This window comes from Centruroides vittatus, unplaced genomic scaffold, assembly GCF_030686945.1.
Source record: "Centruroides vittatus isolate TY-2023 unplaced genomic scaffold, ASM3068694v2 scaffold_1167, whole genome shotgun sequence".
NCBI lineage: Eukaryota > Metazoa > Arthropoda > Arachnida > Scorpiones > Buthidae > Centruroides > Centruroides vittatus.
In genome coordinates, this window is record NW_027122671.1 from 520,894 (window position 1) to 536,177 (window position 15,284).

The 15,284-nt window shown below is 30.0% G+C and overlaps 2 protein-coding genes across 5 annotated transcripts in view; one reads left to right on the forward strand and one right to left on the reverse strand.

Annotated features, from left to right (window-relative positions):
* The window catches only part of LOC136986736 (replication protein A 70 kDa DNA-binding subunit-like), a 50,631-nt gene extending 49,802 nt beyond the window's left edge, over window positions 1–829 (reverse strand). Inside the window, exons 1-2 of one of the 4 annotated variants that reach the window (XR_010882523.1) lie at window positions 688–829; window positions 45–92 (exon numbers count right to left, since the gene is read on the reverse strand). Coding sequence is in view for 3 of the 4 variants with exons in the window: in XM_067284337.1 (XP_067140438.1) it covers window positions 45–92; window positions 688–711 (72 nt within the window). In the remaining variant the exon portion in view is untranslated. The remainder of the gene's footprint in view (window positions 1–44; window positions 93–687) is intronic. The other 3 variants (XM_067284337.1, XM_067284339.1, XM_067284338.1) reach the window with 3 other exon arrangements.
* A 1,115-nt stretch (window positions 830–1,944) lies between these two features.
* Window positions 1,945–15,284, forward strand: part of RPA1 (replication protein A 70) — a 41,354-nt gene continuing 28,014 nt past the window's right edge. The window contains exons 1-5 of the mRNA XM_067284285.1: window positions 1,945–2,074; window positions 8,282–8,329; window positions 9,697–9,775; window positions 10,622–10,730; window positions 11,608–11,732. Of these exons, the coding sequence (XP_067140386.1) occupies window positions 2,042–2,074; window positions 8,282–8,329; window positions 9,697–9,775; window positions 10,622–10,730; window positions 11,608–11,732 (394 nt within the window). The 5' untranslated portion in view covers window positions 1,945–2,041. The remainder of the gene's footprint in view (window positions 2,075–8,281; window positions 8,330–9,696; window positions 9,776–10,621; window positions 10,731–11,607; window positions 11,733–15,284) is intronic.

Below are 15,284 nucleotides of genomic sequence, written 5' to 3' on the forward strand. Positions count from 1 at the left end.
TAAAATATTGATCTATGTATTTGCAGAAATTAGTCACAACTTACCAAAATTTCCAGAATAGGATTGTTTACATTTTTTCCTTTGAAGAGTTTCTGTTATAGAAAAAAGTAAAGTTAATAAGTAAAGAGTAATTATTTATTATGACATAGTCACAATGCCGTGCCGGGCTGCAAATTTTTAAAAATCGTATTGTGAATTTATTTAACTTAAAATATATGCTCTCCATTTCAAATTAATAGTGGCTTGCCCCTGCACATCATACTTTTTTTTAACAATAGAGTCTATCTAACACCTTTTGGGGAGGGGGAATTTTTGAATTGAAATAACTTGACTTCGGGCTTGTATCGGAAGTTCATATATAGTTAACCGGAACCTCCTGCTCATAAGGTTTCCCTATCTGGTTTCGTCTTTCATTTACCTAACTCCGTTCTCGAGACTGTCAGGAGAACGGACAGACCGACCACGGACGGATAAACAGTGGGAATTTATAAGTCTACAATTTTTCTTTAAATTGCAGCCTAACAGACAAAAATTTTAATGACACTTGACTTTTGATATCAAAACCGAAACTGAATCCTGCGCTTGTGTTTTAATCGAAGTTACGAAATAATTATCAATCATATTTATTTTTCACTTCTTTAAGACAGTCATTTTAAATATTAACAAATTGATAAATAATAAATTTACCTTTATACTTCCCGGGGACAACATGAGGAAATTTAAGCTCTCGGAGAAAAAATCTTCCTCAGATCGATATATAATCTTATTTTGTGTAAGTTTGTTTTCAGTTGTTATTATGCAAAGCGTATGCAAAGCGGAAACTCGTGTGTGATCGTTATCAGACGAGTACCACCTCTATCTACTGCCTGTATTTGATTAAAATGCTCAGCTTAAAGTCGTTACGACACTTCTTACGATATTCGTATTGCGTCATCGTAACTGAGTTTAATATTATCTGTACCAGTTAATAGCATTATATTAACAACATATTAATCCACTAAATAAATAAATAAATCGTTTATTTTAACTTCAATCTGGTAGAAAATATTCTCATTTCCATTCACTTTAATCTCCCAGAGTTTATTTGAATTTTAATGTTTTTTTTTTTTTTATTGTAATTCATTTGTTACTGTATTTTAAATTTTAATTGGGCCTGTTGTATGGGGAAGTCATTATTGTCCTGTGACATCGCCTTTTTGTAATAAAATAAATAATAGTGAGGTTGCGGCCAAAGTTATCAACACGAAAACGTTGGCCGCGACTTCGCTAATAACTTATCGTCAGATATGCTTTCCAATAAAATTATTTATCTCATGTCGGAAATTAACAGTAGTATAATATATGATATTATACTCGGCCTTTTTGGCTAAGATCAAATGTGTAGTATCTGTTCGCTATTTGGCGGTTTTTGGTCTTACCATGGGGTTCGGGGGTGATCACTGGTGGAACTACACCTTTCGTCCTGGCTGGTTGAGAACCCTCTCAGTCTTGACTTTCTGTCCTACTATGGTCAGTCTGAGCCCTGCTCCTGGCCATAGTAGCGTTTTTGGTGTCTGGGGTAACTCCCACACACCATCCTTATTGCCAATCCAGCAAGTGCTGGAGGCTTTCTGTCCCCGGCTCGAACCGGGAGTTTTCGTTTGGCTTCGGCCATTCCCTTCCTACAGGTATGTTATGCCTGTTGGTGCAGTGGCGCTGCATTAGACGCTGAGTCCTAATGTAGCGTCAGGGGGTAGGATGTCCCTTTTTCCGATCGGAACTGGGCTCCTAATCTTTCGCACCCCCCTAAAATTCATGAGACTCAGTATAATATATGATAAATAAATGCTTACAAATAAACAAATATAATTAATATTGTTACAAAAATTTTTAATTCTCATATTTAACCATTTAATTTTAATACGGAATAATATCACGTGACGCAAATTTTGGAATTTTCAATAAAAGAAGAGGGCGCTTATTGTAAACGTTTTCCCGCCAATACATGTTGTGAACGTCTGTTCTGAAATAACAGGAAGGTTTTTTTTCTTTGGAGGGGAAAATGGCAGTAAAACTTTCGGAAGGATCTGTTAAAGTAAGAAAACTTTATTTTCTTCCTTTAATATATATTATACATTAGTTTTGCCATAAACAAGTATTTGAAATTAAAGACTGTTTTTGTTATAGTTTCTCCAATGTGATGTTTACAGGTTGATAAGACACTGTTTGTATGGGTTTGATAAAGCTGTATTAATTTGTTTGGAAATAAAAATTCGATTTCACTTCTGGGAAGAATGCAGTTATATTCTGAAATATTTCTTTAAATGAATCCTCATCATTTAATGTTTTTCACCACAAAATCTTACACGTCTATGAATCTAACATCTCTCTTTGTGTGCCACATTATCATGTGTTTTGCTTTTTTTCAGATCTTCATAGCTTTATCACATTTTGGATATGGACACTAGTGTTTGGGTTGATGTAGTGGCTTTGGATAATTGGTGCTAGTACCCCAGAGCAACCGACCCGGTCTATTTTTACTATTCATTGAAGACTGTTATTGATTCCAGAGTAATGCATATTGGAAGCATTAGCTGCATTCAGTAGACTTACCAGTTCCAGAGTTATTGAGTATTTTTCTGCTGAATGCCTTCTACAGTAGCTCTCTTTCGGAACATGTTTGGTGTTTTGATGTCACGTTTGGTAGCGTCTTTTGTTTACGCTACCTATCGCTACCTGAAACTGAGGCTTTTTGTTCCAATGCAACGTCACTCATCATTCATCAGATCCAGGTTGCTGTGTAACAGCTACCGATTTATAAGGTCATAAAAATAATTTATTTATTCTAAACACAAAATGTGATTTCTTTTTTATAGACTTTTAAAATTTAAATTGTAATTTCTTTTTGTCTTATATAGTTTTTGTGAAATTCTACTTAAAGTAGCTGGTTGCTTTGCTGATACTTAGAGCCAGTCTTGTTCATAGAGTTTAATTTTAGTGTATTAGTTTCTCATGTAACTAGAATAGTTCTGTGATGTTGCTGGAGACATGTTCACTTTATGATTAAATCTATTAACTTGTTACTTCATTCATGCATAGATTACTGGTAATAAAATATCTTGTGACATCTTCAATGGATATTTTCCTTTGTTCTACATCATATTTATATCACTGTTTTATCTGTAATGCATAACTTTTGTGTCAACTCCATCCCTATACTATCTATTATTAATATTTCATGTCTTTGCAGAAATTTGGATGCACTTCTTGTTTAAAAGTTTTAGTTTCTACGAAACTTTAAACAAGTACATGTTTTGATATACAGCGATCTCCATATTTATACAAATTTCCTTTAATGCAGTTGAAAATTTTTTAAGCTTAAATAATCAACTTTATGGAAGTAAATGAGTTTTTTGTCATCAGTAACCTCTTGTATAAATGTATATTATAAAAAAGAAAAAACTTTACTTAAAACTTTATCTCAAAATATATAAAGGAACAACACCGGAGTGAAAATAAATTAAAACCAACAACTGTAGTGCCTTTGACCGGTGTGCTTCTCTCCTCTTTCTCTGTAAAACGCAAACGTTTTCGAACCTCGTTGGTTCTTCCTCAGGCATAACGGAATTCTGTTCTACAAAATTTAAATATCCCGTCAAAGTTGACTGTTGATTTAGAAAAATTTGCATTCTGGAACGCTGTTGCCTGCAGCCGATGTCGTCATATTAGACTTGCGCGATGTGAGTATAGCGCTATGTCAGGGATCTGTTGAGAAAGGCTTCCCAAGCTGATGATAAGATGACCTCCTTTTTAAAATTGATGCAGTGCGTGTTACTGCGGGTGTTGAGTAAGATGTATATAGCTTCAAGCCATTTGAGGTGATCTTGTCGAAACGTGGGGTGAATGATTGCAGCACGGGTGAAAAGAGGCTCTATTTCTGGATCGGATGAATAGACTATTAGGGCAGTGTTTTGTCTATGGTGTAATATGTCCGCTTTGTGCTTCTTGACCCTCGTCTATATGTTGCGTTTGGTGGATCCGATGTAGATGGCTTCGCTGTTATCTCTGTGGTCGGCGATGGGTATAGAGTATAAGTATATTCCCGGAAGTCTGTTTTTATCTGGAGCGTCTTTTCCGTTCCTAAGCCACTCGAAAATCGTTGGGCATCTCCTGAAAGCTAAGCGAATATCCTTTTTCTTTGCTATTTGGTAGTATATGGTCTTCAGTGCCGGATTGTAGGTGATCGGTATATATTTAGGTGGGGAACCATTGGAAGGAGGGGTGTGGGTGGAAAGAAGCCGTAGTGCCTCAAAGTTGTTTTTGCGTGCAATGTTGTGATATCCGTGTTGTTTAGCTATATTAACTTTATCTCAGTAAGAGTAAAATACTTTATTTGAGAATATAGAACAGATCCCTATTTTAAACAGCCTTCTCTGGCTTCATTTACATGGTTTTCACTTACTGTTTTTGTGGAAACTATTACTTAGGAATGGAAAACTATTACTTGGAAATAAAAAATGGAGGAATTATTGTATTGGTAAAGTGCTGACATAGTAATACTGCTTATAAATTTATTAGCCTGACAAGTACACAATCTACTATTTGAATTTCTGGTGTCAAATGTATTGGCAATGCTGTAATAAAAAAGATCAATAATAGATTAATAAAATGAAGACGAAACTAACAATAAGAATAAACAACGTATATTTACTTTTATCTAAATAAAAATATTACGTTTTTGTAAAAAGAAAAGTCCTTTTCATTGAATAACTTTTCTTGACATCTAACATTGAGCACTAAGTTCTGTATAATACAGTGGGTGATTGGTTAACGAACACTTTTGCAAAAGATTTCTGTTTGGACAACAAACACGTGTTCAGATAACGAACACCTGACAGAACAAACACAAGAAGCAGTGCTGTGTTTAAGATTTGTAAAACTATATTTTTAATGGCATCTATACATGGTTTATGGAATGAGCCTTTCACAGTTGTATACATAACCTTTTTTGCACTAGTTAATTTCTGTTCTCTGAATTTTTGTAAGTCCTTTTCTGAACTTTTTATTTAAATTAAAAAACTGATAATATGGGATCTAAATAGAGGGGAACTGTGTTCACTATAGAAACTAAGCAAGAGATAATAGCCAAGGTAGAGAGTAGGCAGAAGATATCTGATATTGTAGACAGATGACTTCAACAGGTCTACAGTAGATACAGTCTTAGGCCGCGACTCCACTAGCCGTAAAAAGGCTGTAAAACCCCTCGCCGTAAAAGCTTTTAATCACATGACCATGATATTTTACGCCTGAGCAGGTCGTAAAACCAACGTAAAAGCGAGTTGAGCAGTGTTCAACTTTCGAAGCGAATACGACCGTAAACCGGTACCATCCACCAATCAGAAGTCAGTTAAATCTAGGTCATCGTGACACGGTGCGAAAATGGCGGAAAACGAGCTTTTGTGTACGTTCTCTCGTGGCTACTCTAGAAGATCTGGAAAGATTTATGGAAAACATCCAAAAGTATTCGTGTATCTACGACAAGAGGTATCTCGATTATAATAATAGATGCCTAAAACACGCAATATGAACGGCCAAAGGAAAATCCTTCAATTTAGAGGAGTATATAATAAAAAAGCTAAGCTTATAAATGCTGTATATTATCTTAATAATATAATAATAAAAGTCAATATATGAAAGTAAAGATATTACTTTTACTATATTTGTAATTATAGTATAGAGAAAACTCGTAGAATATAATTATTGTCTTTATATCGATATATCACGTATACACCGTAATAGTACTGTCGCCGTAAAAAGCTTCGCTAGCCGGACCTCCACCGCAATCCGAGCGCAAACGCAAATAGGTCACGTGGTTAAAAGCTTTTACGGCGAGGGGTTTTACGGCTGTTTTACGGCTAGTGGAGTCGCGGCCTTAGCTAAAAAAGATACAATCAAAAAGACTCTAGCAGATAAAGTAGTAACAAAAATTGCATCTGAGAAACCAAGATGTGCCATCCATGAAAAAATGGAGAGATTGCTTTTAGTTTGTTATTACATGCAAATAAACGTGGTAAGAAAGTATATAATTTTTTATTTATTTTTTGGGGTCTCCAGAACAAATTAATCAAATTCCCACAAAAATCTATGGTAAATCAATAATTGGTTACTGAACAGTTTGGATAGGGAACATGGTCTTGGAATGGATTATGTTCATTAACCTATCACCCACTGTATTAGATTGTATGTTGTTCCATTTTTATTAAGATAATTATTTCACTTTGCTTGAAGATATTAAGATAATTTACTTCACTTAATAAGAAGAGAATTAATAAAATGATCGCTTTGCTTGATTATCATGAATATTTAGTTTAAAAAGAAGACTATAATTGGATCAAATTAGGATTGTGGAGAAGTTGGGTAAGATATATGAGATGTTGAAAATAAATGGGTTTATTAATGATTTAACAGTATAATTAAGATCATTCTCTTGCTTGAAATAGAAATTTTAACCAAGTTTCAGTTTATAGTTTTGTTTTTAAAAATTATTAAATAAACTAATCCATTGTATTAGCTATAAACAGTTCTCTTATCTCTGAAACTCTATGCCTCATCAAATGCTGTGATAACAAATCTACAAGTTGAGACACATTTTTGGCAATTTGTCAACTTTTTATTCAGATAATAAAAATTGTACATTTCAATGTATATGTCCACCAAGCATGAAGTTGCTAAAATCACTGAACAGTAGTGATTGGTTGTGAGTTTGCATCTGATCAACAGGCTGGTCATGTGGAGTTTTCTGGATTTTCTTTGGACTACTAATATTTAAGTAGGGGCATTTTCCTATAGAAAGTGTTCGTGGGAAGCATTCTCCTTTGCAATTGCCCACGTATTGTAATATCTCATCAAACTATGATTCTATTTATTTCTCAAGGCATTAGTGATGAAATTTATTATATACATTTTAATATTAGACAATGAATTAATGAAAAATTAGAACTGAGAGTATTTGTTCATATCTAAAATATTAACTCAATGTATTTATTTTGACAATACTCATTTGTCACTTTGTACTGAAATACTTTATTTTTAACATGTAGATAATCATTCTTATCTTTTTTCTGATATGTAATAAATAGCTATTTTTACATTATTTGTCCAGTCTGTAAAGATTCAGTTAAATAACATGAAAATAGTTGTGAAGAAATTATCACTAAATAAAAAACTGCATTTATTAATCCAATAGTAATATTAAATATTTTTTTAAAATTTGAAAATTAAGTAATTTTTATATTGCTAAAAACTATTATTTCAATTCACAGCTGTTTTGTGGATTGAAAGGTGTGTATATTTTTATTACACTAAGTTAAATAAATTGGAAATAAAGTTATACTCTCAAGCAAAGTAATAACTTTTATTATACAGAATGTTGCTGGATATGTAAAATGATTTGATTGAATGGTTTAAAAGTATATTTCCAATAAAGATGCTAAATAATGAAAATTAATTATAAATTTGGAGAAACAAAAAGTATTTTGTGATTGAATTAAGTAGCAATCATCTCAAAAGAGTGATTGGGAGGAGAAGTTTCATTGTATAGCTTTCCCTTTTACAAGAAGTTATTCTAATTACAAGTATAACAAGATCGAAATTCCATTTTCTTTGTTTTATTCACATTGTATCTTCATTTGTAGAACAGGTGCTATTACAGCTTTGACAGAACTTTTAATAAGCAACTTGCTTCCTCAAAAATCTTTTTCCTATTAGTGATTACAGTTTTATTTTATTATTTTTTACTATTAAACTTTATATATTTTATATTATACTATTGTACTTATTTTCTAATTATTGTCTTAACTATTTTCTTATTACTGAATCAAGAAATATGTAATAATTTGCATGTTTGTCAAGTTTGATTCTCTTGATTCATATTAGTTCCTTTTATATTGGTGAATAACCTAGTCAAAACTTTTGTTTTAATTATTTTACTTTACTCAGTCATTAGCTCAAAGGTAAATGTGTAGTTTTAGCACTTTAACATTAATTGGGAAGTGTGGATGGGGTGACTGGATTACGTAGAATGAAGTAAAATTTTCAATCATGAGAATTTTATTAATAAGATTTTGACTTACAAGAGGTTTTCAAGAATGAGGTATTGACATAAATTGGATCACGTGGTATATAATATGAATATTTTATTTACTTTTGTCATTTTAAAATTTCTTTAGTTAATATATTTGAATATCATTAAATTCTTTATAATTGTATAATAATAAGTTTTATTACTTTTTTATTTAAATAGAGAATACTAGATGGTGAAATTGTTGATAAACCTGTCTTGCAAATTTTGGTAAGTTATTTACAAAATTCTGATATAGTAAATGCTTGATAATTCATTGTCATAAGGATTCTTATCATCAAGCCAGATTAATTATTTGAGTATATCAAACATTGCAAAGCTCTATATATATGTATATATATGTATGTATGTATGATATATATATATATATATTTATACACACACACACACACACATCTTGCCGGGTAAAATGTTAGTTGGGTTAGTGCCATTGTGGAGTTGTACTTAGACCATGGGCATATGACTCAGCTGGCACTGTGATTAACCACATATGGTTGTATCTAAATCTAAATACATTGAAAGCAAAGGCTTACTTGGGGGCTGAGTGGTGCAACTTGGCAGGTTGTGGGTTCAAGCTTTGCTCAGGCCAGTTCTTTTCTACCAGAAGATTCTGAATTATTTAATAAATTATTAAAAATTATAATTATTTAATTCAGTTAAGAGATGATGCCTAATGTCTATCTCTGGTAGCAAATTACTTGGTATTAATCATTAAATTAGTGGAGTTATAACCTGATTATTTAAGGCAATTGTTTAGTTATGTTTCTATTAATTATTTGATGAATTATAGTATAATTTTCAATTTTTTTTAATCTTTTTAATTTAAATGTAAAATTCTAATACCTAAATGATTTAGTAGAAATAAAACCAACAAAGACTTTTTAAACTTACAATAAGTATTACGTATTAATAAATTAATTTTAAAATATATATATATGTATATATATATACATATACATACATAATGAAATTAGTAAGTTTTTGACACAAATGTATAATATATAGCTGATAGCAAAAATGTTAAAATGTCATTAAGATGAATTAATGCATCATTTTAGAAATATAATAAGCAATAAATTGCAAATTTTTTTTAATAAAATGTTTTGCAGTTCTTTGGATATGTGATTTTCAATTAGTTGTTTCATTTATAATTAAGAGTTTTTACAGTTAAGATTACTATTCTTTTGAATAACAAATTATTATTATAAAATATATAAAAGACTAAAAACAAAACCCAGAAATTTTCTGATATATAAGTGAAAATGAGTTAGGAAGTCATTTATCATATTTAGCTTATAGAATTTCATTAAAACTTTGGAAAAACAATAGAGAGGTTGTGGCCAACGTTTTCATCTCTAAAACATAAATGTAGAACGTTGAGCGCTGCCTAGAAGTTTGACAGTGGCATTTGGAACATTGAGCATGATTCCAATGATGTTCCGAATGCCATTGTCAAACTTCTAGGCTTACAGGTTGGCGATGCTCAATATTCGGTGTTTGTGTTTTAGAGATGACAACTTCAGCCACAACCTCTCTAATAACTTTTAGAGCATAACTTTTAATTTGTAATTTTTCAGGGCTATAAGAAAATTCCTGGAAATGCAAATAATGAACGTTATCGTTTATTAGTACATGATGGTTGCATTAGTCATCCATGTAAGTGTTGTTTTTATAAAGATTATTTCTTTGTATAGTAAGCTTTTGTATTATATTTAATCTTCTGTTAGCACACAAAATGTTATGGAATTTGTTTCTATTGAATTTGAATTGTATTGGAACATTTTTCCTTGTTTTACTGGAATTAATTATATTCAGAAAAACCAATAATCAACGTTTAAATAATTGTTTATTAATCATTAAAAAAGATTGTCATAGAATTGAAGACATTAGTGGATGAAAGTGTAATATACAGGGTTCCTACGCACCTGGAAAGTCAGGGATTTTCATTAGTGTTCGGAAAAAGTCATGGAAAGTCGGAGAATTTGTCTCCTTAGTTGCCTTGTTGATTTCGTTTGCTGAATATGGCTGACCAAGTGTAGCCATCTGCAGGTGGCAAGAAGTAATGCTGCAATCTTTAGTAAGAAAATATACGAGAATCCATTTTGAAATGGTTTTTTTTTCACTGTTCTGAAGCCATATAATTTTACAGTTGTGGATTAATAACAGGATAAACTACTTTTATGTAATAGTATTTAATTTTTAATTTTAATAATTCAGCAATTATAAAAAGATGAAAGTGATATTTATAACTTTTCTTTTCAAATTGAACTTAATACAATGATCTCTGTGCATTTATTTAGAATTTTAGTAATAGAGAGACTAATTTTATTAATTTTGAAGAGAGTCAACCTTTTAAATTTATTTATTGTTCTCTCACAAACACTTTCTTTTTTTTTAGGAAAGTTAAATGAATGTAACATTTACATTACAGATAATTTATTTTTATTTATTTATTTAGTATAATTATTTATATTAATTTTATTTTTAAATCTATTTAATCAGTTGCTATGCTTGCTACTCAGCTAAATGATAAAATTGTAAAAGGTGAATTAGAAAGATATACAGTTATAAGATTGGATAAATATCTTTGCAATCAAGTACAACCTGACAAGTAAGATAACATTTACTATCATGTTATGTTTTTATAAAAATGAGTTGAAATAATTATTGAATATAAATATAATAAAATGTTTAGATTGAATAAAATCAAATCTGAATTTAGAAATGATAATTAAGAGAATTAAATTATTTTATCATGCAGTGGCGTAGCTAGGGGGTGCAGTAGGTGCGGTCCACACCGGGCCCCTGGAAAGCGATAGGCCCATTAGGGCCCCAAAATCACTAGAAAAAAGACCCGAAAAATTTTTTCAGGGACCCACAAATATGGTTCCACACCGGGCCTGGACAACCATATCTACGCCACTGTTATCATGCACAACTAATACACTCTTACTACATTATATATTTTATATTATAGTAATGGCCTTTGTACATCCTTTAAAAACAATATACATGTGTTGAGGTTTTAGTGCATTGATAAATAATACAACTTTATTAGACTACAAATGTAATATAGACATTGAAAAATTTTTCAGTTTAGTGTAAGCTACTTTACAGAAAACCAAAAATTGTTTTCCTAAATGTCAATGATAAACTAGTAAACTAATTTTATAAAATGTTCAATACGTTCTTATTTATGTTTATTTCATTTTTGTTAAACTTGTTATTTCTGTTACTTTAATTTGTTTAAAATTAGTTTGATATTTCAGAGTACATTTTCATATTACTTAGTAAACAATTAAAGTTTATGGAAACTTCAGTAACTATTCTGCTACTTATTTATTAGATGAGATTTTGACTTACAACACTTCCTTTGTTAAGGATTTTTTTTTGTTTTTGAAAAAGTTCAATTTTTATTAAAATGTAATATTGAAATAAATGTTAATGAAATTTTAATAGTTTATGTAATCTGTCTTTAATTGTGTTAGGAAAGTACTTATCTTATTGGAAATAACAGTTTTGGTACCTGGCGTAGATGTTGGAGAAAAAATCGGAGCATCTATACAATCAATTGCTACTTCCAATGAACTTCAAAATGTTCCACAAGGAAATTGTAAGTTTATTATAAAATATCAATTTAGTATTTATCTATTTTAAAAATTTTATTATTCAAAAATTATTTCAATTAGATAATAGATTTAAAAAAGATACGAGAACGACAGGGAATAACAAATATTTGAACAAATTCGACAAGATAAATTAAATCCAAATATATTATCTGAGTTTAAATTAAAATAATGCAGATGAATTTATAAATATTTATTATAGTGCTCTCATTTTCTGCTAGTCATATCCTTTTTGCAGGTAAAATTATTTATTTGGCTAATAAAATTGAGCATAGATTTATCAAACTGAATGGACCTCCCACAGTCCTTCATTGATTTTAGGTGACATTTTCTGGCAACAATTTAAATGCTTCTCTACCAAAAGGCAGTGTGTCAATGACCACCCCTTTCATTTTCCATAAGGCACAAATTATGTCATTCCACATGATCAGTGCTTTTTTACTAAATGTTATTAATATAGATCATTATCTATGGTGTTTTTTGTTAGGTTTCATATCTGCCAATATTAAAGCAGTTCAAATTGATAATTGTTTGAGCAAAAAACAAGTCTAACACTCATATCTACTAGTCTCATGCAGAAGAATGCAACAATAAACTTAATATTGTATTGGAAGGATAATAAGTAGATTTTATTGTTGAAACTTTTTAACACTTGAAGATGCATCAAAATGATATCATTTTGCTGCAAGCAAGAAGTGCTAGATGATAGCTGCAAGAACTGATTCAGCTAAATGCTTTTGAGTAGGCTATGTTACAAATAAATTAGTGTGTGAATAGTGCAGCAAATTTCCAATCTTAATGTTTCCCACTTCACCAAAAACTCAAAATGTATTCTGTACAATTAATAACTTCAAACATAATTAAACTTTATCCGAATCAAACATTTTTCTCAAAATTTAGTCAAATTTATTTGCATTCAACAGAGAATAATTATTAAATTACAATTTTAGGTTCTGAAAACTGAAATGTTTGAATTCATATTATTGTTTCAAAAAATATTTCTGATCTTTCTCAATTATTCTCAACCCCTTTAAATGGATAAATCAATACAAAAATTGATTAAAATGATTTTGTTTTAGTAACTATTTTTTCAATTATGATATTGAAATGAATAATAATGAATATTGAGATAAAAATTATATACATCTATAAATACAGTAGAACTCCCAAATTAGCAGTTTTTTCCATGTAAGAATTAATTTTAAATCTCAGTTTTTTCTACCAGTACAGATATGTAAATTTTTCTTAATTAAATAAATGTTTCTTTTTCAGAAAATTTCCCGTTTTAAGTACACCAAAATCATTGTCCACAACTGAAAAAGGGACTTATTAAATAAGTTTTTACATTCTATTGACAGTTTTATGCATTTGATTGTCTATGGAAAAATGAAAAAAATACATTAGAAAATGCACATAATTTTGTGTCATTTCACACATGACTGGGTACTTTGAACACAGATTTTGCATTTTTTCTTACACAGTTGTTGTTGTTATTCAGCAAGGCTCAATTTTAAGTGGATTGTTTTTTTTTCAGTCTATATTAACAATATATTAAGTCAACTTAAATCGACAACAATTACCTATGCCAATGTTATTAAATTAATTAATTATGATCTTGATACACTTCAATCAGATTTGCCTCTTCTAACATCTCTTCTTGCTAAAGCCCATTAAAAATTCATTCACAGAAAACTGTTGTCATGAGCTACTTTTATTACACAATATTCCTCAGCCTACACTTTCTATTAACACACAATATTAAATATGTTTTTTTCAGTTAATGACCTCAGCATAATTTGGATTATAACAGACTCATGTTTAAAAGCCATATAAACAAAATAAAATCTCTCATCATATGTCAGGGTATCTTTTGGCATTTCTGTAAACCCATTTCCTCAAAAATGTTATTTGCTCCCTTTTCTCTGCAAACTTCCAATCTGTTGTCAACTATGGTTTGCAAATTTGGGCCATGGCATAAAATATATGTGCTTTTAAATAGATTTTGTAACCTTTCCAACACTCAATCTCCAAATGTTGCCAGGGCTAGAGTGGGTTTTCCTGATTTTAAAGAGAATTAAATATTTTGATCAGTTTTTATAATTCAAATATTTTAATGGTTTTTATACAGTCCAGTTGGCTCCACTTAAGAATACCCCAAAGAAATTTACAATATTCTTCATATATTTACATACCATTTTATAGATTAGTGATCTTATTTTTATTGTATTTCACAAAGTATGTTTAATTTTGATTCTGTTTTACATGTTACTTTTTCTGGGTTTAAAAATATTTGTAAATGAAATTTATACTATGCTTAGCCTTTTTTGTATTCGTGTTTTTATTTGATTTGTTATTTTTTTTGTCTTTTTTAAAATATTTTTTTGGGACTTGTTATCTGGGGTGGGAATCCGTAGTCTTTGTGACTTTTTCTATATATTAATGATAAATAAATAAATTATCTATTGTGACTTATACTGACACACAGTTTTATTGTTTCAATGCTTGTTATGGATATGTTCATAAAGTTGAATGAGTTAAGGAATTGCTAATGAAATGGTCATAAAGTATGCACACACTGTGTTGTTGATGATTTAAACTTTACTGGCATTTGTGAAGGAAAAAGTTAGTTGAGTTCACCTCATGAAGTAAATAGCATTTGGCATTATTGATATTTCTAAATTCATTCATGTACAAACTGGATTAAAAGATGAAATGATGTAAACAATTGCCTACTTGAAGGAATTTGAGAAAACATTTCAGATATGACTGTACTAGCAACCTTTTGCAACTTCAGCTTTAGAAATATCCTTTTTGTTGTTAGCAAATTTATCAAGATATCCAATAAAATTAAGAATGATTATGGTGTAATTTTTGTTTAACTTTACAGACATACTATATATTTCATACTTTGATACGGTCTATACTGCTCAGAACAATTAAAGGATATTGCAATATTCAGTTATTGCAATGGAATTGATGACTTTGTGTTAAATTTAGTAATTATTAGAACAATTTGAGATTCAAAATTTTAATGTAAATGCAAATATTCTTTTTAAGAATATATTACTATTTTAAATATAAACCTATGTTAAATTGTTTAACTTTAAGTGAGTAAATAATAAACTTTTCATCTACTTAAAACACTATTTTATAATTCCTTGCTTTATATATAAACAGTTACCAAAACTGATATTACATAATCTGAAAAATCCGATAATTAAGTATTTGTATATTGCTCATTTTTGTCATCTCATGTGTTTACATTGTCATCATAGTTTGAAAAATATATAACACTTATTTTAGTAGGAAGATGAAACTTGTAATAAGTAAAACCTTGCTAAATCAAGCACAGTTAACTTGAAACTGCCTGCCTGTCCTGGGTGCAGTATATAGCTTTTTCCATATACAATGGGTGAATGGTTAATGAACAAATTGGATAATGAACACTTTTGTGAACGATTTATGTTGGGACAGTGAACACTTCACAGAACATACAGAAAAAGAAGTGACATAAAATAGTGAATACCAATTGGTCTTCT